Source organism: Pongo pygmaeus, chromosome 3 (genome assembly GCF_028885625.2).
Source record: "Pongo pygmaeus isolate AG05252 chromosome 3, NHGRI_mPonPyg2-v2.0_pri, whole genome shotgun sequence".
Classification (NCBI taxonomy): domain Eukaryota; kingdom Metazoa; phylum Chordata; class Mammalia; order Primates; family Hominidae; genus Pongo; species Pongo pygmaeus.
Window position 1 is genome coordinate 161,142,714 of NC_072376.2, and position 24,667 is coordinate 161,167,380.

At 37.2% G+C, this 24,667-nt stretch overlaps 1 protein-coding gene across 4 annotated transcripts in view; it reads right to left on the minus strand.

Moving 5' to 3' along the window:
- The window catches only part of NR3C2 (nuclear receptor subfamily 3 group C member 2), a 358,928-nt gene that overhangs the window by 159,423 nt on the left and 174,838 nt on the right, over positions 1-24,667 (minus strand). For 2 of the 4 annotated variants that reach the window (XM_054486513.2, XM_054486514.2), the window contains exon 3: positions 20,180-20,319. In XM_054486513.2, the coding sequence (XP_054342488.1) occupies positions 20,180-20,319 (140 nt within the window). Of the gene's footprint in view, positions 1-20,167; positions 20,320-24,667 lie in introns of all 4 variants that reach the window. The other 2 variants (XM_054486512.2, XM_054486511.2) reach the window with 1 other exon arrangement.

Sequence of the window (24,667 nt, forward strand, 5' to 3'; positions counted from 1 at the left end):
AATCTTTTAAATTTCCTGGCACAGCCACATTAAAAAGTAAAAATAAATAGGTGAAATTAACTTTAGTAGTATATTTTATTTAACCCAACCTAGCCAAAATATTAGCAATTCAATCTGTAATTAAATTTAATGTTATTAAAAATCTAATTAGTATAAAAATTATCAGATTATCAGATATTTTATATATTTACAAATTATATATATTTATAATATATATAATTTAATTTAATATGTATTTATATATAAAATTATTATTATATAATTATATTTATATATAATTATATAATATATATATTTTATATATTATATATTATAATATATAAATATATAATATGTAATTATATATTTATATATAATTATATAATAAATTAATATAAAATTATATGTATAATAAATTATATATAATATAATTTAATTTAATATGTATTTATATATAAATACATATATATTTATACATAAATACATATATATTTATACATATATTTTTTTCATACACGTCTTCAAAACCCAATGTGCGTTTTACACTTATAGAACATCTCAATGTAAATTAGCCATATTTCAAGTGTTCAGAAGTCACATGTGGCCAGTGTCTACCACATTGGACAGTGCAGGTTTCAAGTATTTTAACCAGACATTCCACCCGCCTTATATCATAAGGCCATCAGAATACATAGACATTTTTCTTGTAGCAAAAGCAGCCAGCCTAGATTAAGTGGAGGCTCTCACTGCTAGGAGATGCTAGTTTCAACAGGCTCATGCCAGAATGCCCAGGGGCAGAGTATGAAATATACAGTGACAGGGGCGGGGTCAAGGGCGAGGTCAAGTGGCAGAAGTGATGGACTTGTATCTTAAACCTATAGCTCCCCATTATAGGAACAGAACTATTCCTGATGTAAAGTCTGTTGAGGTCTGCTTTCCAAAAACACTTTTTTCCATCCACTCCTATTATTTCAGACTAAAGGTCTGGGAACAAAGGAACACATCTGCCCATCCTTGCTGCTGTGAGATTGCAGGAAGCAAGTCTTCAGCCTTAGTTACCTCACCTGGGAAATGGTGGAAAATGCAGAGCTGCTAAGTGCTGTGCCTGGCCATGGGCCTTTGTAATCTTTCTCACTGCCTCTTGGATTTGCTGTTAGGATGAGGTGCCATACTTCTCTGGAACTATAAAGGATGAAAATCATTCCATGGCTTGCTTCCCAAAGCCTTTAGAAAAAAAAAAAAATCCAGCCGGGTGCGGTGGCTCACGCCTGTAATCCCAACACTTTGGGAGGCAGATGTGGGAGGATCACCTGAGGTCAGGAGTTCGAGACCAGCCTGGCCAACATGGTGAAACCCTGTCTCTACTAAAAATACAAAAATCAGCTGGACATGGTGGCACACACCTGTAGTCCCAGCAACTCGGGAAGCTGAGGCAGGAGAATCACTGGAACCCAGGAGGCAGAGGTTGCAGTGAGCAAAGATTATGCCATTGCATTCCAGCCTGGAAGACAGAGCAAAACTCTGTCTCAAAAAAAAAAAAAAAAAAAGAAAAAAAGAAAATAAATAAAATCTAATCTCCCTATAATGGTCTTTGAGGCCCTACATGATCTGGTAGAACTTAGGTCTCTGCCCCAACTCTAATGTCACACTCATTTCATCTCCCTCTCATACCACATTAGCCATTGCCTTTTCCTCTGTCATTCTAGTCTCCTTCCTGCCCCAGGGCCTTTGCACCATGCCAGGGCACACTTCAAGCTCTCTTGTGTCTCATATTCCAAGTCTCAAGCTCCTTTTCCAACTGGGCCTCTCCAGACCACACTGACTAACACAACCATTCCCCTGCACTTTACCTGCACCATCGGATCATGTTTTCCTTCCCCCACCCATTCTATTTTACCTGTTTGCTTATTTGCAAATTGTCTGTCTTCCTCACTAGAACTTATTCTCTGTGAGGGCAGTGGTAGCCTCTGCCTCCAGTGCCAATGACAGCATCTGACACCCAGGAGATATTCAACAATTATTTCGTGATTATGTGATAAATGGATGCTATGAAAATACAGAGTTTCATCATTAACTACTACAGCAAATCATATTGTAGGGAGTTATTTTCTATCATATTTTATTGAGAAAATTATGCTAAGCTAAATAAGCCAGTCAAAAAAGGACAAATATTGTACAATTCCACTTACATTAGGTACCTAGAGAAGTCAAATTCACAGAGACAGAAAGTAGAATGGTGCATGACAGGGGCTGGGGGTAGGAGGAATTAGGAGTTAAGTGTTTAATAGGTACAGATTTTCAGTTTTTGCAAGATGAAAAAAGTTCTGGAGATGGATGGTGGTGACATGGTTGCATAACAATGTGAATGTCTTAATGCTGCTGAACTGTACACTTGAAAATAATTAAGATGATAAATCTAATGTGCATTTTATCACCATTGAAAACTGCTACAATGATATACACTTATCAAACAGACACAAAGTAAGGATATGGCGGCACCTGTTGCTGGTGGGGATGGAGGAAGGGTCCTCAAACTACTGGAAGAAATGTGAATTATTTCCATCTTTGGAAAGCAATCTGGCAACATTTCTTAAAATAATTTGACTCAGAATCTTAATCTAGAATCCTATTAAATGCAATAAATGTAGGAATATGCATACATATAAAGCATTTTCTGAGCAGCACTCTCTTTCCACTAAACTGTGAGCCACATGTGGGAGGGGTCCATAGCACACAGATTTCTTGATTCCTGTGGGCCCCGAATTTACTGGACAAGTAAAGCAACATCACAACATAATTAGCTGTCATATAATCCCCTGCTATACTTAAAGGATAGACATTTTCTCTTTCTTCCTCATTGTTTTTCACTAAAATTTTACAGAAAATATTTTCTTACAGAAGCAGGGGAAAGACTACTTACTAAAAAACTGGTTAACCAATGCAAATGTATCATCAAATCAACTTCTCTTTAGGATAAGAAATTTAAAATCTATTACAAAGAGAAACAGTTTGTATATATAAGAAGCCGAGGTATATGAGTGAGTGAACTGCTATCACATTAAGCTTCAAACATTTGATTTTCCAAGACATTTTGTCAAATCAAAAGTTTTATGTGTACTCAATGAGACTAACTTAACACACAAAAATAATATTAAAATGATTCTAATAAAGGTAGGAATGTTAATTGGTTACAGGATGGTTACTATTTTAGGTGGCAGGATTTCTTCATACTTTTCAGGTTTTTTTTTTTTTTTTTTTTTTTTTAATTTTTAGAGACAAAGTCTCACTCTGTCACCCAGGCTGGAGTACAGTGGTATGATCATAGGTCACTGCAGCCTTGAACCTCTTGGCTCAAGAAATCCTCCTGCCTCAGCTTCCTGAGTAGCTAGGATTATGGGTGTGCGCTACCATGCCTGGCTAATTTTTGTTTTTTATAGAGATGGAGTCTTGCTATGTTACCCAAGCTAGTCTTGAACTCTTGGCCTCAGGCAATCTTCTCACACTGGCCTCCCAAAGCACAGGGATTACAGGTATGAACCACTGTGCTCAGCCCTAAAGACATTTCTTTAACTTTGGGAAAGACGGTCACATGATAAACAGGATCTCCACAAAGACCACTAATATGCTCTTTATTACAACTCAGACTGAAGTTAATTTTACTTTATTTGACTGCCTCAATGATTACTTTTTAAAAGGCTTTCCAATATCCACCTAATGTGTTTTCGAGTTCCATTTGAGACCAGACTTGCTTCACTGGATTTCAAAGGGCTCCATGACACTTCCTTATATACTAAGGAATATTATATGCCACTTGAAGGCTCATTTAGTTAATTTTCATTTTAACAAATACAATTTCCACATAGTGGGTTTTCTTTAAATGGGGTACACTTAACAGCTCAGAACAGAGCTCACGAGTAGTTCCCTGCTACCTCGCTGTCAAAGAAAATATACAATGACACATCCGCAGATTAAAAACGTGCAGCCGCTCTGATTTCTTACCATAGTATAGAGCATTTGGCACCCATGAAAAGCAAATCAGCTGTGGATTTCAACATCATGCCAAGTATGACTTTGGTACCATTTCATTAAGAAAACTGCTGTATGATTGCTGCCATAATTTCTGCATCTGAAAAGCTTCCTGTGGTTAGGTCATTTGCAAGTGGTACTATGTACAAAGTTACCAAGACAGGTTGGCTTGAGAAGCAGACAATGGTTTAAGTAAGAGAATGAGTTTATATCACAGTAAATTCTGGCTAATATGTACCAGCAGTGACGTCCACGTACAGGTGGAGCTGGCAGTTAACTCCTGACAAAACTACCACTTCAACAGATGGTGCCTATGATCCTATGCTGAGACATTTACTGACTTCTTTTGTTTAAAACGCCAGTAACACGAAAGCTATTCTCAGTAAACAGTACGCTCTTTATCTTAGTGTACGTACTGGCTTCTTGAGGGCCAGATAGCTATATAGGTTTCGGGATGAGATGGGTGTCCATTCCAGGTATTTCTAGGAAAAATTGCTGAAAGTTTAAAAATATGTTTTTAGACAATATAAATAAACCTCAATTTAAAATTGTTAACTGAAGGCACTCCCTCCCCTCCACTTTTCTCCAATATGCTATACTCGAAATTGTAGCTACTTTGTCAGGATACCAGCAATGGCTCTGAAGTCAGATTCAGGCTTGAGGGTAAGTTTTGTCATTTATAGCTGTGAGATCTTTCCTAAATTACTTACCTGCAAGTGTTTACTAGTATGACCACATGCACAAATATGACTGTGCATAAGGAAAGGGAGATGAGTTTCACTGTGCAATTTCATCCTAGGAACATGCATGCAGGGTCTTAACTTAGGCTACTACAGGCTGTCAACAAATCTGGTTACTAAAGACCTGGCCTTGAAGGGAGAGGAAGCGCCTAGTCTTTTTTTTTTTAAATCAATTATTGCATTATCTTCCCTTTCTTTTAAAAGTTTTTAAGTATCCACGGTCAGAATTTTGGTAAAATTGTTGCAAGTTAGAATTTAAATTGCTCCTTTTAGAAAAATTACATTTAGGACTTTTGATCTCTGCCCACACCTAATATCATGCAGTGAATCTCTTCTACAAAATAGTGTTATAGCTTTTAATGTCATCCATCACCCTATTTGATAATACAACAGAGCAATCTGAGAAACTGGAAAAGCTGCCTGTGGACGTCTGCATCCAATTTCAATTTTTTTTTTCTCACCAGGATTCGAAGCAGCCCCTTACTGGTTTCAAATACACATTTTATGTTTAGTGCTTGGAGGAGCCGGGGAGTGTTGGAATCTGACATAAAAATTATTATTCCCCTGACATTTTATACACTATTTCATCAAATAACAGCTTTGCATATTATGTGGTACATGTCCAGTCTGACAAGTAATAAGAGCACCGTGAACGGCGATCATTTATTTAATGTCTACAATGTGCCAGGTACTTGGCACACATCATCTCCAATCACTGAAGCATCATGATAAGCTAAGTATTACCAGATCTTAATTTTACAGTTAAGAATCAGGGAGAGGCCGGGTATCTTGCCCAAAGTCCTAGGGCCAGGAGTGTCACATGGTGAAATAAAATAAGAAACACTTTGGAGTGAGAAAAACCTGCGTGCAATTCCTAGCTCTGTCCTTCACTGTGTAACTATGGACAAACTGCTTAATTTATCTAATTTCCTCATCAAAAATTAGAATATTGCTTAACTTCTACAGAAATTATACAGAAAATAAAACCACAGAATGTCCATTTTGGTGTGAGACTTACAGTAGCATTTAATAAATGCTAACTGATGACTACTGTAAATGGTGACACTAGAATTTGAACATAGCCTCCTAAAACTATGATTCTGATGACAACCCAGTACATCTAAACTGAACCTAAGAAATGAGACACTATCCTGTAGTCTCAATTACTATTAAAATGAAAAAAAGCAGGTGTCAGGCAAAACCTTTAAACATTAAGCTTTATTAGACTGAACCTGGAAATACTGTCTTCAATGAAAATTTTGTATGTAAAAAGAATTTCATTTTCAATGGAAATTTTGTATGAAGAAAAATTTTGTATGATCTACATTACATATGACAGAACTATTTTACTATAAGATTTTAATCGAATCTTAAGCAGCGGGAAGAATACTTATCTTATGATTTACTTGTGTAAAATAAAATAAATCAGTGCCTGAGATTAATTTCCCACTGATTTCTTAATTAGCCATCCAATAAGAATGAGTGGGTACACACAATATGTTCTAGAAGCCTAAGTGTAAGAAATGAATGGTGTTCCCTGGTCAGATGATATAACAACAACAACAACAACAACAAAACAGAGGGCTCTTTCCACGAGACTATATGAGGCCATTTCCATTTTTAAAAAGACTGGTCTACAACAGGTAGAATGACTGCATTTCAGGTACACACCTTTCTGCATAATAATATTTTCTTCAGTAATTGCTTTTCCTCAAGCAACAAAAAGTCCAAATCACCTATAATGCATAGTAGAATATCATAATACAATTACTAAAGAAAAAATTATTTACAAGGTGAAAATGTTTGCTAATTTTTCAACTTAAACATATTTCAGTAACTGTAAAAAATATTTAATACAGAGTTGAGGATTTTAAAAAAATTCACTACTGAAGGTATCATATCCACAAGTATCTGAAATCATGTTCTTCTTGTAGTCCAGTTAGCAACTGAGGATCTTCAAATAAATCCTAATCAGAAATGTTAGGAGTATGTTTAATTTTATTATTTTATTTTATTTTATTTTTTTGAAATGGAGCGTCACTCTTGTTGCCCAGGCTGGAGTGCAATGGCATGATCTCGGCTCACTGCAACCTCTGTCTCTCGGGTTCAAGCAATTCTCATTTCTCAGCCTCCAGAATAGCTGAGATTACAGGTGCTCACCACCACACCTGGCTAATTTTTTGTATTTTTAGTAGAGACAGGGTTTCACCATGTTGGCCAGGCTGGTCTCAAACTCCTGGCCTCAAGTGATCCGCCCCGCCTCGGCCTCCCAAAGTGCTGGGATTATAGGCATGAGCCACTGCGCCTGGCCTAATTTTATAATTTTAAAAGGGAAGTTGCTTAAAGGAATTTTATATCTAAAACCATTTAGTAACGATATTTTATAAGTATTTCTTAATCTAGTCTCCTATAAAAACAGTGATTTTTATTAATGCCTATTAGCATTACTTTTATTACTATTCCTTTTTAAAATGTAATGTCAGGTCATCGTTGATAGTTAAAAAAAAGGATAAAGAGAAAAGCACAATTAGTACTTATGTAATGGTAAGTTATAATAAAGACAGAACAGAAAGCCTACTCTGGTTTCCTGCATAAATGGAGAAACATACTTTCATGTTACTTTTCGATGTGCCTCCTCATGATGGGAAATGTAATTTGTTCAAATTTTCAAGTAACTTTAAAAATGCAATAATTTTCTGGTTTTACAGAGAATGTGTTAACGGCTCAATAGAAATTACTTTTTCCTACTAAAATCATTTCTTTTTTATTCACATCTCATCCCAATGGGTCACTACTATAAATTACAACTTAGTCTGATGAAGAAACTACCTACCCGTATCTGAAAACTCCAACTTTCTGCCTATGAGTTCAGTAGTGGGCAACTTTGTAAAATGGGAAATCTTTCCTGCTTCCATTTGACTTTTGGGCAATTTGTACTGCTTTACTGAAAAAGACAAAGTTAATTCCTAAGGCCCAATATGATAAATCTGCTCTACAGGTAATTTTCAAGACACAGTAGATGATTTAAAACATAGAAGCACACTGCTGAGAATAAAGTCAACTGTGGAATCTAGTATCCCTGGGCCTTTTTATTAGTGGGAATGGACCACAGCACATTCCCGGTGCCTAGTCCATAGTAAGCACTCCACAGCTGTTGCTGAATTGAATGAATGTGCCTGGTTTCTGCTGGCTCTGGACTTGAAGTGTTGCCCTTTCCATTTCCGGTTACTGCTTTATCCCAAATTGGCTCTAGCCCTTTTGGTCCCTTACCCCATCATGTGTCTTCTCAGCACTTGCTCATGGGTTGATGTTTTAAGTTCTGAACCTGGTTTTTCATGATTCAGTGTGATCTGACCTCAGTCACTGATAGCTCTGGTCTGTCAGATGCCGGTTAAATTAGGCAAAAGTCAGCTATTTCAATATTTTACAGATGCAACATATGTAATTTTGAATTTTAAGTATCACTAGTGATAACAACTTATGATTTTCAAATAAATCCTAATCTGATGTGTCTGAGGGATATTTAATTTAAAAAACTGAAAGGGAGGTTGTTTGAAGGGATTTTTGATCTAATATTTAGAAATGGCATGACTATAACAATTTCATCAACCATTCTCCTTGGAAACAGTGATTTTTATTTAAGGTTTCTAATTAATGGCTAATACTCTTATCATTCCAATTCTTTTTCAAATGTGCTTTCAGTTTATATTGGATTCTAACAAACAAAACAATTAAAACTTATGTAATCTTAGCAATATCAAATTGCTGAGCCTGGTTCAGCTGTGAAAATGTGATGGTGCAGGCCAGATGAAAAATGACCAACCTAGACTAATCCTGCACTGGTTTTCCAATTAAGTTGTGGGAGGGTAAGAGAATGCAATATGTTTTAGAGATCTTGGTACAGTTAATTAAAGGGAAAAAAGGAAGTAAAAAGTAGTTGTGATCTTCTAAATTGTTTAAGATGCAGAAAGAGCGTGAAAAGTATCTTTGTTCTTTGTCTGGTTCTGTATTGGGGCAAACTAAATTTAAATCCTGGTCTTAAATGCAACGGCTTTCTCAGTTGGCCCTTTAGCACAATATTCATAAACAATAGAGATCTAACTAAACCAGTGACAAGGAAGTAAACACTCCAGGTCTTCCCTAAAGTAACATATGTTTTTCTGCAATTTCTACTTTTTCCCCTTCAAATCAAATATTTAACATGTACATAAAGTAGCCACAGTTTAAATATTCCAAATTTTATTGAGAACCAAGGTGTAATATTACTTAACAAAGAAAAACTCTTTAAAATATAACGTTTATAAAGCACTCCCTTGCTGTTTCTAAAGCAGTTTAAACATATGCGTGTTAATTTTTATCTTTTTAACTCAGAGATGGGCAGGGCAGATACTTTGAAGATTTTCATTGTTTACAGACGGAAACAGACTTATTTGCTGAGTCTCTGAGTGGGCAGTGTCATTCTGTATAATGCTATATAAAAATGATATTGGAACCTACAATGGTGCCGCCTTTATTATACACCAGTGATAACACTTACTGGAAAACTCTCACAGCAAGAGTTCAAAATGTTAGGCAGCCTTTCACTAAATACTAGTAAATGGTCAGTATGGCTTCTAAGAGGGTGGTATGAATCTCCAAACTAAAGCCCTGGGTCTTCCTTTCAAATTGAAGAAGAAAATAAAATATAAAAAGGGATTGAGAGGAAGGAGGAGGTATTTGCTTCCCCCCCGACCAAAAAAAAATTCTATAGTTTTAATTCCACTGAAACAAGTAAAAAGAACTTAATGAGCCTGTACTAGATCTAGTACATAAGTATGAATTTATATCAAACATCAAAAATCTCATACCATCTACTTCTCAGCTGATTTGCTGTAAGTGACTTTTCAATGTTGTTGATAGTTATGATGCCCTCCTAGATTTGTATTCTTTCATCTTTTGCTTTATTTCATGTTTTTGCTGTTAGAAAAAGTAAACATTTTTATAAAGATGCATTCTGTTGTCAAATGTCAGTGATTTAATGAAGCTAAAGGCTCCAGTAAAGACATTAAGGACTCCATAGAGGTGTGAGCTTAAATGTCTTATACTTGTAAGGAGAAAATACATTTCTCTCTCTTCCTTGGGATTGTTCTTCACTAGGTGAGGTATAAGAATTCACTGTTAATTAGCAAGACAGCACACACAGGAAGGTGACGCTTTTGTAAATGTAATGTTAGAGTCAACAAATTCTAAGAGCTAGCATTTATTAAAGAGCTTCAAATAGGGCCAACCTGAGGGCAAAATGGCATTGCAAGAGTTGTGAGCTCCATTCTTTGGTGTCAGCCTGTTCTTTTCTTGATGTGGATTTGGTTTATGGTATTGGAAAGACGAGAGGGAGAGAGACAATGTGAGCATGTGCAAAGGTAATTTTATGATAATTTCGGGTGGTTCTGAAGTCTTCTGGCTAACATTCAAGGTTTTGCCTCTGTTCCTTTGCCCCAGAACAGTTCCGAGTGGCAAAGTGGGACAGACTCTGGAAAAAATGTATTTATATTTTACATATATCTACTTATCTCTAGAAAAATCATTATCAGCTTCTCTTTTTCCTATCTAACAAGTCAAGAAGGGCAGTATATATAGATATTGAGGAATAAGGTTAAAAGGAAAGAACTATTACACTACATGTGTATGTCTTTAAAGAGCAAAATATTACATGAAAAAACCAGGGGCCTTGAAAGACTGACATCTTTTTTATTTGCTACGCAGAAATTTTCTGCCTTCTCAATTATTAATAACTTCATATTGTGGCTTTATATGGTGTCATAAGCTGCTAGAATCATAATTTAGTAGCTCTAACACCAGGACTGACAACAGCACACAATTTCCAGTGATCATGACACCAAGCAGCCCTGTTCCATTGCTACTGAGGGCCCAACACCTTCCCCAGGCTTTCAATTTCATTACGTAACTTCCCATACACTGCACCAAATGACCCCAATCGCCGTGGACATCTGGCTAAGCCAATCTACTGCCAAACTACCTAGTAGCTAACTATGTAGTTTCTTTATTTTAAAACTCGCAAGAGAACAACTCCAGGAAGAGGATAAACTTTTTCAAAGTTTTGTCTTTCTGCTCTTGTATTCCTATTTATCCAGACTGCTTCATCCCTTTTGGCAAACTAATCTCTGAAGGCTCAGCAGTTCTAAACCCCACTCATCTGCCCTATTCTTCAACTGTTTTCAGTGTTTTCTTCCTGAGTCTGTCAGAGGTTGCCATCATTCCCCAGAACTGATCCACCATCCAGTGCTGCCAATTCCTCCTTTTTCAGAGCTGGGTCTGCTCAAGCAGGTGTCCTCAGCCTCCAGTCTCCATCACCTTTTTCTTTTTCTTTTTTTTTGGGGGGAGTGGGGCACAGGGTATTACTTTGTTGCCCAGGCCGAAGTGCAGTGGTGTGATCTCAGCTCACTATAGCTGCAATATCCAGGTTCAAGCAATCCTCCTGCCTCAGCCCCCCAAGGAGCTGAGACTGCAAGCATGCACCACCACGCCTAATTTTTTGTTGTTGTTATTGTTCTTTTTGTAGAAATGGGGTTTTGCCATGTTTCCCAGGCTGCTCTCAAACTTCTGAGCTCTAACAATCCACCCGCCTAAGCCTTGCAAAGTTCTGGGATTACAGGCGTGAGCCACTGCACCCAACACAGTCTCCATCTTAGATGGAGACCAACACAGTCTCCATCTAATAGTCTTCCACAACCCGCCTCCTCTCCATGACAACCTAAATGCCCACCCATCCTTCCCATCCTGCCAAGGCTCAATGTTAGTATTTGATGACAGTCAGTTTAGCAGTTTCCATTTCTGGTGTCAAATCATTCTCAGTAACATCAAATCACACAAGTTATATGATCATAACTACACCACGAGTGCAAGTTCTCTGAGAGCAGCTTCATGTCCTAGGACTCTTGAGTATGGTTTCTGAGCCACTAGGCATAGTGCAGACATCAAAGAGCTGGAGAGCTAGTAGCGTTCAGCTTTGTATGAGAAAGGCCATTCTCCCAATGGTTCTCTGAGCCTGATAGGCTACATCTAATTTTTATCACACACAGGAAATGAAACATAGGAAGATAAAAATTTTAAATAAAGCTTTAGATTAATATCAAGATGTTAAAGAGGTACTTCAGGATAGCAATGGTAATTTTTTTTTATATATGAAGTTCATTCCGTAAGAAAAAAATAGAGATTATCCAATTTCTTTTCCATTAAGGCAACAGAAATTCAAATTAAGGTTTCCACTTGGAATGGGTAAGAGTTAATTATTTAGAGTATAGCAAGATAACTCTTAAATTATAATGTGCTCTTCCTGAGTATTCTAAAGCCAGAGCTGTTGCCCTACTTTTTGATGGGTAAAAATAGTTGGTATCTGATATACTCTGTGAGAGGCAATATAGCTGATGTGTTAAGTACATAGAGTCAGAAGGCCTCGGCTGCCTGGGTTCAAATCCCAACTGCGTCTCTTCCTTCTTACTGGGTGACCTTGGACAAGTTATTTACTACATGCAAGCCTCAGTGGATGAATCTCTAAAATGAAGATAGATAATAACCCCACACATTTGATAGAATTATCAAGAGGATTAAAATGTGAATAGACAATCAAGTTCCTAGCGTAAAGAGCACAAAGTCCTCAATAAATACTTATTATTTTTAAGAATTAAAGGATCATACCTTTAAACATTGTTAAGAAATAGTCAATGTTTTCCCTGTGACAATAATTGTTGAGGGAGTTTAGATTCAACGATATTACCTTTCCAAACTCACGAAACTTTGGCTTAAGAAGGCTATTATGAGAAATAAATGAGATAAAATATGAAGTACTTGGCACAGAGCCTGTACCTAGTAAGTACCCAGTAGCTATTCTTATAAGACCAGGTGGGACACAGAACTAAGTATTTTCTCAGAACTACTACTTAAATCTATACCAAACTATTCTATTAGTACCAATGGGAGAGTTACTTTTTAAATCTTAGGATACAAATCAGATGAAAAGAGCAGGCACATTAAAACCAAAGTAGCTCATAAAAATTGTCTTATAAACAGGCAATTCCCTAAACTAGTTTTTAAGAACATCATGAGTCAGGTGACTGTTCATTGGCTTTGGGCTGACTGCTAGAAAGCTGAGTGCCAAATAAGTGGCCAGCCTCGACAAAGGCCTTGAGGCATATATTCTTTGTATCATCTCCATTTTTGGCTCAATTTTTCCCTCTCTTGCTCTAATCTCCCCTTTCTGTTATTTTTTTTGTTTCACTTAAATTTCATTTTGACTCATGGAAATCTGTGAGCTACCTTGGATTATTTTCTGGAACAAGATGGGTTGTAAACAAACACATAAACTTGGGAAATAACATTCAAAATTACATACTATGCTCCTGACTTAGAGTTTTCGAATTTGCCATGTGAAGTGTACCTTGATTTAAAATTTAAGCTACAAGCAGCTGTCTTTGGATAATACTAATTTACTTTTGGCTCACACATCCCTATTTCAAATCATTTTCTAATAAATTACTTCAACATATTTTCCACTTCGGAGAAACAAGTGGCATGGTGACAGAAACAAGGGCGAACCCCATTCACATAAGTAGTTACCAACAACACATCAACCAATGTTCTCTGAGCACCCGCTGCAAGCTGGGTGTTGCCTCTGCACTGGTTTGCAAACCAGATTCCCTCAATATCATGTTTGGTTTGGGGCTCTGGGCTGATTAACATTCATAATAATCAAGGCATAATGATAAAGAACCAAACCTAGGATTGAAAACTGCATAGATTCAATAATGTCTGAAGTTCAGCAAAAATGGTGAATAATCAGAGACAAAGTAACTAAGACTTTTCTGTGTGCAAGTTGGAAATAGAAGGAGAGAGACTAGTTATTCACACACGTGTGCCACACATGCACTCAATGTTCTAGACTTACGTTCTTTAAGGTTCTAACCTTGGCCTACTGTGTCTCTCTGAATATTGATTTCTTGGCCATTTGCATCCACTTTCATAGATGATGATTCTGAAATCCTTATTTTTAATCTTGCCTTGTTTCCCAGGCTTCAAAATTAGATATCCAATTACCTCTTAGATATACCTGAATGTCCCATAGGTACTTCAAACTTGTCCTAAACCAAACCTCATCCAACTCCCCTTTATCCTAGCAATGGTTTTTTTTTCCCCCATAACCAATCACCTTTTCATGTGTTACATAAATAACTCATTTGTTATGCTTAATCTTTTCATCACCCCCTCACTAGAATGTAAGCTCTACCAAGGCAGGGATCGTTGTCCAAGATGTCTCCAGCTATGCTTAGAAAGGTACCTGGAATTTAGTAGGTATTGAGTAAATGTTTGCTGAGCAAACGAACCTTTCATCCCTTGCCCTCAAAGCTCCTCCCGCTCCAGTATTCCTTATCTCAGTGAATGGCATTAGCAGCCAAGCCTGGGGAGTCATCCTAGATCTTTGCTACTTCTCTTCCAATATAGAGCTGTTCATGCTACTTTTCAGATGGTCTTATTATCTGCCCGCCCTCTCAATCCCTGATAGCGCTGGCCTAGGTCCATCCTAGGTCATTTCTAGCTCAAGTGATGAAAACAGCCACCATTTAAATAAGTATACCTCACAACAGCCAGATCTTAAATGCAAAACTGAGCTTATCGTTCTGCTGCATGAAAACATTCAGAGGTTCTGTTTTGCTTAAGGATGAATTCATACCTTCCTTGGAGTCCAGGACCTGGTCCCAATCTGCTCATTTAACCTTACTTCCTATCACTTCACATATGAAAGTTTATACAGTGGTAACACAAAATTGCTTCTGGTGCCCTGTGCAACAACAGTCTGTTCTTAAGGTCCCTGAGCAAGGCCAAGTCTGATCTCTCAAGATTCAGCATGGGGGTCAATTGTTGAAGAAACCTTCCCTGACCTTTCAGGGCAGCCTAAATGTCATGGCTCTATGTGTTCCCATAACAACCAACTGAAGGGATATCACAAATCTGGGCAAACATTTGCCATTAGCAGGACAGCCTTATGCTTATGGAAGGAGGAAAGGAGTGTTCATTAAAATCATAGATATAACCTACTGGGTAGGTATTTATTTAGGCTCTTATGGTAAATAATTAGAAAGAGTCAGGTTACCTGGTTCCTAAATTCTGAAAAAGAAGAAAAGAAAAAATATCTTTAAGGTGTTTCATAAGAAAACAGTAAGCAGACAGTCCTTGGTTTCCTATGTCTGACACAGCAAATATTGTGGTTGTGACAATGGGCTCAGATGCTCATGAGCTTCCTGTATGTGATTCATGGAAACACCAGGGACTGTATCTTAAATCATTAATTAAAAACATCTAATAAATATACATTAAATTATTCCCCCTGCTTTATCAGTTAACTGTACATTGCCAGCTATAAGGAGATAGCTATATTTGAATTATTACATAATATTAATATTAATAACATTCTGACTTAGCTTGTGTCCACTACAATGAAGTTCTCTGTTTTGTGGCACAAATGCTCACTGTCCCCTACAACACACACCTCCCACCTGCTGGCACCCTCACTTGTTCTTCCCTCTTGCTCATGAGTGTGTGCACACACAGCATTGACAGGGATAATGTGGTTTATGACACAGTGAAACACACTTTCCTCTGGAACGGTTCAGTTTACTCACTAATTTTAGAGAACCAAAGAAAATTAATGATTCATCAACCAATACATTTCCTTAAAAATATTTTCTCCCATAGAATACACAATCATAAATTTAAAGATCTTTAAAATGTATGCTGTGAACTGAATTACATGGGAAAGAAATGAGGTACTCGTTCACAGGCTTGGCTGTCTTAAAATATTGCCCATTTGAGAAACCCCAAGATTAACTTGTAATTGTATCTTTTAAAGCCATTTAGTTTCAAGATATAGACCTAAGCCTCTTCTTTCAAGGGAAATGTGTGAGTGTGGAAACTGACATCATACAATTTGGCTGACCTTACCAAAATATGGACTCTTAGGGTCTGCTTAAAAAATTTAAATCCAGTTGACTTTACATAATAATGAACTCTCTTCCTCTTTTACAGCCATACAACTATTTAGTGATTTGTGGTAGCTGTGTCTTCCAGACACTGCATACATACTGAGTCTTCAAAAAGGAAATTAGGTTATAAAATAGTGTGCTGAATCTAGTCAACTCTGTTCATTGAGGAATCACGAAGTAAAAAACACAGATAAGATGGAACTAATGGCAATTTACAGTTGGAAAGAAATTAAGAAAATCAAAATTCAGACAAAAATGAGAAACTACAGTTTAGAAGTCAAAAGGCCTACACAAATTCTTGAGCTAATTCAATTGACAATTTACTGGGTGGGGGGACGTCATCCAACCTTGATTGCCCTTATGCCACATGGAAATTCATTCAAACATTTATTTGGTGGCTACTAAATATCCACAGCCTTGCTAGATTATGGAGATAAGACTCTGCCTTCTCTAAAAACTTCTAACAGAAGAGGTAAAGCCTGGTTGATGGCTCTCAGTATTTTCTCAACTGGGAGATCCCCCAACTGTGGGACTGCCACAGAGGCTTGTTACAGGAGTAAATCTCAACAGTTCAGTCTGCATGGGAAAAGCCCCTCTAGGACATTTCCACAGATCCCCATTCTCCACACACAGCCTTTGAGAACTGCTAGTTTAGAAGGATCTTGCCACCTCAAAGGGCAGCTCTCAGGACAAAATAACATTACAGGAATAATGAAGATCTAACAAAGGAAAATGAAGGGCTGAAAAATGAAGACCTAACAACGCAATGTGATTGTATCATTTACATCATCTCTCTACGTGAACATTACCAGGAACTCTGGCATTTGTCCACACAGGATAGTAATAATCTAATATTTTGGTGCTACTTTATAATTTATAAAATCTGTACAAACATTTTCAGGTAATTTTTCACAGCAATGTTCGGGTAGGGCAACACTACTTCTCCATTTATAGACAAAGAAACTGAGGCCCAGAGAAGTTTTAAATAACTTGCCTTAATCTCACACCTAGTGAGTGACATAAAAAATTAAAACTAAGTTTCTGACCTTTGAAGCCAGTCTAGCTTCCACCACAAGGGAGTACCCTTTTTTAAAATTATTATTATTTCTTTAAGACAGAAAGGTTCTGAAAATCTTCAAGGCAAATAAGTGATTCAAATTTAAAATAAACATACAAACCATTTGTAAGGTACAATAATATGGCTATTAACTGACATTATTGGCAAATAAGTTATTTTGGAAGAGAGTTCTAAGTGTTTTTATATTAAATGTTTAAGAAGAAGAAAATAAGAACACACATACATCCCATTAAACAGAGCACACACACACACAAATTTATACTTTAAAATCATAATTTACAGTCTGCATACACAGTCACTGCTATACTATTATAGCAAGCTTTACGGTGACACACTAGAGCATAAAGCCTTAAGGACATCAACTCAAAACTCAAGCTGGTGTATTTTTCCTCTTGTCTGCTCTCTAGGGATTATCTTCATGTTCTGTTCCTGGTGCCATTATTTCCTTTTAGCTTTAAATGACTTCCCTCAAAACAGCTCCCTCTATCCACTTTGCCCAGAATTCTCTGCTTCTGTAATCTAAGGAGGGGCTTAGGGATGTCAAGGGACATTGGAAATCAAACTTAGTAAGTATTTAAATATACAAACATACATCCATACATATATATGTATATACATACAAAGTCACATATATACACACAGACTAAGATTACTAAACTGTGCCTTCTTAGTGCTTAGATCACTTCCTTTATTAGAGTCAAGGAGGCATGAATAGACTAACATATAGGGTATACTTTTCATGAACTCAAGAACTGATATGGCAAAATAGCAAGGCTATATTATGAGATTTAGAATCCAGACTTTAGGTTAGGTGTAGGTTTGGAGTCCTATGACTTGCATAAGGGTCTAACTTTGGCCTTAGGATTAGGAATAGATTGGGTGGACTAAGTTTGATCCTAAATGTTTTCATCTAGAAAAGGAAAATAAAATGACACCTATATACCATGATTTTGTGAAATGAGTTTTACAAATATTATAAAGTTTTATAAAAATATCTCTTGTTAATTAAAAAATATTTTATATAAAGATAGCCATCTTTTTCACATATTTAATCTCTCTCATACACACGGGATAAAAGAGTAAACTAACAAAAAATACAAAAACACAAAAACAAATAGGTCTTTACTCTCATGAAATTTAGATTTTAAATTTACAGCATTGTTTCAAGCGGGTGAATGATTACAGTCTAATTCCCAAATCAATACAAAATAAACTATATTAATACAAGTCTTAAAAGGCATTTACCAAGTTTCATTATCCATGGATCGATCAGCTTTCCAATGAAGGAAAAAGTTGCACCTGCATTTAGGTTTTTGTATGTTTATAACTGAGTTATAATAACAATTCCCTAGGTAATTCCACAGAAACTACTTAAAACAAGAAAAACTACGCAAGAACTTCTAGAAACCTTTTGCTTCAGAAGTAGAGAAGGGGCAGATTCTACAAATAGCTAAAATGTGGGTTCTGACATGAAGGTGGATCTATAGATAGGGCCAGCTGGCCAACTGCCTGCTCCAAAATGTCCTTCTCCACATCAGTTTATTTTGACATACCACTTACTTTGTTTACTAATTAAGTGAGCCAGAAAGGGGAATTCTTATATTGGAAAGCACAAAGTGGCCTTAGAAAGATGCCAGATGTAAATTTCACCTATTTATCTTCTACTGAACCAATCATCTAATTAAGGAAAGAGAGAAGGAGGCAGGGGAAGCCTCACAAAAGCAAACTGACTTCAGTACTGTGCAAATTTATTTTTCCTACTTTCTGAAAAATTGGCCTTCTGGTAACAGAGCCCACATTTTCCTAAGGGAAACATCCTTCCCCATTCTCGGTCTAGATGGTTCAGGTTGTCCGACTCCAGCCAGAACCAGCCTATCCGATCACTACATTTTCCAGCCACAGGCACTGGGGCAGAGTCGGGCACGTGAGCCAAGTTCAATCTGAGGAGATTCCACTGGGAGCTTTTATAGGAATTGCTAGGAACAGAAAACCTCTTTTTAATGGAGGTCTGGTAGCTGTCTCAGCATCATGAGAGAACGTGCATGAGAACAGAGCCAGAACAAAACCAAGCGACTGAGCGAACAGGATTGAGTTCTAACGACCTGGCTTAAGACCATGGCTTGCCTGAAGCCAAGCCTACAATGGGACTTTCCAGTATGTGGGCCAATGAATTTCCACTGGTGCTTAAGCCAGTTTGCTGAATTTTCTATCACCTGTAACCAAGAGCTCATAATCCTGAGAAAGAATTACTGAGCTCCTTTTACCAATTCAATGCTAGGTTTGAGGACTACCAAATAATTAATAGTGTAAATAATGTAAAAATCATGTAATATCAATTAATGCAAAATCAATCTCAAGCGAAAGAATAATTACTTGGTTAACTTTTTCATTCCACAACTAAAGATATGACCTTGTGGTCTCTGGCAAAACAGAGGGAAAACATTCAAACCACTTATGTTTAAGCTTCTGAAGCACCAAGTCATCTCTAAGAAAACTTCCCTGAGAAATAAACCTTAGGGAGTCTTCATGTGGAGCCCCTTAGTGAATATAATTGTCCATTATACAATGAATCTTTAACTAATAGCAAAAATTCTACACTTTCACCAGACACAGTTTTCAACATCAATAAAACCATCTGGTCTAAGTCTGATGGTAACTAACTGCTTATAAGTGAGGATGGGGAAAGGTAAAAATAAATCAAAGACCATTTCTCCTTAAGGAGTACGATTTTGGGGCAGAAGCAAAAGCTAGCCTAACTATGCATAGTGAATCTCAGTCAGGTTTTTCATTTAATATGCTCATTTGGAAACTTTCAGGAGGAATAAAGGCGGGACTCACACAGGGACCTGGAGCTTGAACCAGCTGGTAAATGAAATTATTCTGTATGGAACACAAATCACAGACTTGATTCTGATATTAATGTTTTAACTTGCCACAAACACATATTTATACAGAAACTCAGAAAAGGCAGAAATCATGTATTCTGTGTGTGCCTAGTAAAACTGCTATTCCAGATCACACAAATTAAATTTACGATGACAAGGAATTATTTTTCTGAGTCTTACTGAAAAACAAACTGTGACAAACAACAAAAAAACCTCTTTGGTTGATCCTTGCTCAGAATTTCAAATTTTGCTCATTAAATATTGCTCTGTGGAAAATCTTCAGGTGGTTTTTATATAAGGCACTATTACTGTTTATCACTGACAGATTAAATAAAAAATCTTTTTGAAGAATTCCCAATAATGCTGTAGCATTAGCTGTACAAGTAAACTACACACTAGGAAAAAATATGTAAAAGGAACACCCACATGAACATTTACCTTCCACTGCTCTTTTGAAGAAAACTTTGCAGCTGCCACAGGTGACTACCCCATAATGGCATCCTGAAGCCTCATCCCCACACACCAAACATATTTTTGAAGGTCTTGAAGATCCAGTAGAAACACTTCGTAAAGTAGAGCTGGGGAAAGAAATTGAGATTTAAATAACTACACCGTAAAGGCACATTTAACATGCTGCACAGCTTAGCTCAAAATTTGTCAATAATCATGGTTCAATACAAGAATTCGGTATGTAATGGCCACATACTACGTGACTTAGCAAAATAAAGGTAAAACCCGATGAGTGGAGCAATGCTATCAAGGCTATTGTGTAGCAAAGCCTCTTCTCAGTACTGAGAAATAAGAAATAATCAAATGTAAATCTCTTTCCTTCTTTTCCTATTTTTGGAGAAGGTTTATCAAAAAACTACATTATTTGCACTTTAAGTGGGCAGGGCAAAGAATCTTGAACCAAGTCATCAGGGAGGTATTTGCTGTCCTTTTGTTTTTGCATCAAAGAGCTATTATAATATTACGCAACACTCTTCAGACTCACATATCTCAATTATGCCAAAAAAATTTTAAACCTCCCCTTTCCAAAATAATCCACTAATTTAAAAAAATTTTATCTTGTCTCAACTGCCAGTAATTTTATCCCTCTAAGCTCCCGCATTTTTTCATGTTATCTTATATAGATGTATTCTAATTACTTCATTTTGCTTACTAATTTGAAGGGACACAGCCAATAATAAAACAAAAAGCCAAACAGGGTAAATATCTCAGGTATCTTTCATGGTAAGAAACTGAAGGGCTCTCTGGGAAACAGTTTTTAGGGACAAATGTAACCCTTTAGGCAACAATCTGAATACTTTTAAAGAGGAATCTTCTCAAGATATATTATATAGTACTGTGTTAGTTGATGACACTCCCTAAACAAAATGTTTTAACTTCTGATAAGGAATCATAGTTCAGTGACAGTTTAGATATGTACCAAGCAGGCAAACAAGTTGATTTTTCAATTTGCAGTCCACATACATTTCTTGAATATTTACCTGCAGGTCCTGTGCAAGATACCAAGAGAAAAAATACAAACATCCAGCCTCTGCCCTCAAAGTTGGTGGGGGCATAAACTATTATGAAGATCTAGTAGCAACACTTTATAAAGTAGAACTGGGGAAAGTGCTATGGTGCACTATGGTCAGCGCTGTGGTGCACGGTAACGGGGGCAGCACACTGTGAATAAAGGAATTACAAAACACTTCCCAAAATGTGACAGCTAACCTGAGTTTTGAAGCATGACTAGGTGAGAGCCAGAGTAAGACAGGGGGCAGAGGTAGAAGAATGTGCAGTGGCTCAGAGAAATGGGAGCTGGATGGGCTCAGAAAACTGGATAGAGGTGCTGTATGTCACTTCTATCACTTTGCTGTCAAAGCTTTTGCCTCCATGCCAAACAGCAGAAACATGGAAAAATGTCAATGAAAAGGCTAAAATGGTTATGTTACAGTGAAGATTTCTTTATTTTTCAAGTCTGCTAAAATGTGATAATAATGCGTTAATATTTGTTTAAAGTATTTCGAACTATACTCTCACGAAAAACAGAGGAAAGAACAAGCTATACAGCTGCTTAGAGCATGACTGCCTTTCTAGAAAATGACTTCTTAAATCAAGGACTGAAATAATGTTCTCCAAAGTTGTTTCTCCTTCTGAGAAAAGTGCTCTTTATTATTTTTATTGGTATCCTTTGACTTCTTTATGGCATTCAAAACATTCCATTTCAGCACCAGTAACTTCTTCAACATATTAGCCAGTAAAACTCAATCCATACCCTGTCTGACTCGTCTTACACTTCACAAGAAAACGCCACGGCTTTGTAAATATTTGGAATATAACTTAAAATCATCATGAAAATGTAATTGCTTTTTCACAACTATAAGCATACACGGGATTTTTATTCGACATTTCTGTGGGCCTTGATCCCAGTACTATTTTATTGGGATCTTAGCTTCAGTCTTTGGAACTCTCCTCTTTTTCTATCCCAACTTACCTTCTCGGTGATCTCATCTAGTCTCTTGGCTTTCAATATCACCAATATGCTGACAACTTCCAAATATTCATCTCTAGCCCAGACCCCCCCCTGGAATTTCAGACCCATTTATTCAACTGCCCACGTGGTATCTCTACTTGGGTGTCTAACACGCACCTCAACCTTAACATGGGCAAAACTTTGCGGATCTTTCCCTGCCTCCAAACGTGTTCATTTCACAGATATCCTCTTCTCAGTTAACGGCAACTACTATGAGTGGAACTGTGTCCCCGAAAAATTCATATGCTGAAGTCCTAGCCCTTAGTACCTTGTAATGTGACATTATTTGGGATTAGGGTTGCACAGATGTAATTAGTTAAGATGAGGTCATACTGGAATAGGGTGGACCCCAATCCAATAGGACTGAACAGGGGAAATTGGAACATAGACACCTGCATGAGGAGAACACCATGTTTAGATTAAGGCAGAGAGTCCGTGCTTGGGTTAAAAAGCACGGACTCGTCTCTGACTCTTCTCTTTCTCTCACACAACACCCCCAGCCCTGAATCTGTTAAATTTTATTTATTTTTTCCACAGAACATATTCAGATTCTGATCAATCCCAAAAACTCCTCCAGCACCATCTACTTCGAGCTGTCAACACCTCTTACCTGGGATTCTGCAGAAGCTTCCTGGCTGATCTTCTGGTTTCTCTTTGCTCTGTTCCCCCCTACCATCTCCACTCCCTGCCAGCCCCTGCCAGAATGACCCTTATGCATTCATTTCTTTTTTCTTATTTCTATACTCTATCCCTTAATGATCTCATCCACAATCCTAGCTTCAAACAGCTCGCTTGGTGAATGACTTTCCAAATCTTTACAGCCAGCTCCAACCTCTACCCCGTGTTCCAATTTCAAGTCTGCCTTATTAGCTTCTTGAGCATATCATGCTCAAAACAATATTTACTTTCTTTTTCCAGATTTTGATGTTGTGAAAGAGTACTGCCATCTGCTAGTTACCCAGGTTCAAACCTTGTACTCTTCCCTCAACTATCCAATCTAATCAGTTACCACTACGTCCTGCTCAGTCCAGCTTTGCAAACTCTCACATAGCTTCTCTGCATCCCACTGTTGGTAACACTGGTTCAGGCCCTTGTTACTTCCCAAGGGTTCTTCCATAACTCTAGCTTTTCCTTCCAGTTCATTCTACAGTGACTGCTGACAAATGAATCTGAAGATAAAGGTTCTGACTATTACTTCCACGCTTAGAAATCTTCAATCATCCCTTCTGAATGCCACCATAAATAAAAATCTTAGTAGGACACTTAAAGTCTTTCTTCCTACTATCAGCCTTCTCCTTCAGGGTCTAATCATAATGCTTAACCTTATGCTCAGCACATGCCAACATCCCTGTTGAAGTGTTCTGGTCAACCACCATTTACAGGACCAGGCATTTCCTCTCCCTCACTCCCACTGGAAACCCTGTCCATCATTAAAGGGCCCTGATGTTCCCCCAGCATGAAGTACCACTCTCCCTTCTCCTAACTCCTTCACATTTTGCTAATCCTTCTCCTTCAGCAGTTACCACTCTTGCTCTTGTATTAGTGACTTGTGCACTTATCCTAATCCCTTGAGGGCAAAAATTTTATTGTATGCATCTCCGTGTTCCCAACGCCTTTAGCCCAGTGTTGGTACTATTTATTGAGTGAATGAAATCGCATTCCTAATCTCATTACAGTAGAACATAAATTTACAAAACGCAATTTTACAGAAGGTAAATTAATGAGGCCAAGGTTATCAGTTCAATTCCCATATGGTTCATTTAGCTTTGCACAGAGGAAAAAAAGAATCCAGGGACAGACTATTGTCAAAAGCTCAGCCAGCTGTCTTGCAAACATATGCATTATTAACACAAGAGACAGGTCACAAAAATAGATGGGTTTGGAAAACTCTAGTGTCTATTGACACACTATCATGTGGTTATCTTTGAAACTAAAAGATGGCACATGGTTGTAAAATTGTTTGCACCCACTTTTAAGAAACACATTTAGATTATACATATCACAAAAGGAGGGGAGGCAGATCTTGAACTCACTTTCTTCTTAGACACTGAATGTCTTTAAAATACAAAGCATGTTTAGTGATTTGTATGTCAAAATTCAACTTTAGAGAATAACAAATTTATCAAACATCTACACATAGGATGTAAAGCCCAAACTGCAAACATGCAGGGATCAAAGACAGGAATGGAGGCTCACTAAGGAGGCCTGGGCTCTAGTTCTAGCTCTGCCATTAACTGGTGAAACCTTTGCAAAATCACCTCTCCTCTCTGGGCCATAATTCTCAGCAAAAAGAGGTTCAACAGATGATAGCTAAGATCCTTTCCAAGATATCCTTTTAAGATAAAAGTATAAAAATAAATGGAATAGACTGTCGTGATCAAGTTTAATCCAAATTGAGCTGCAAA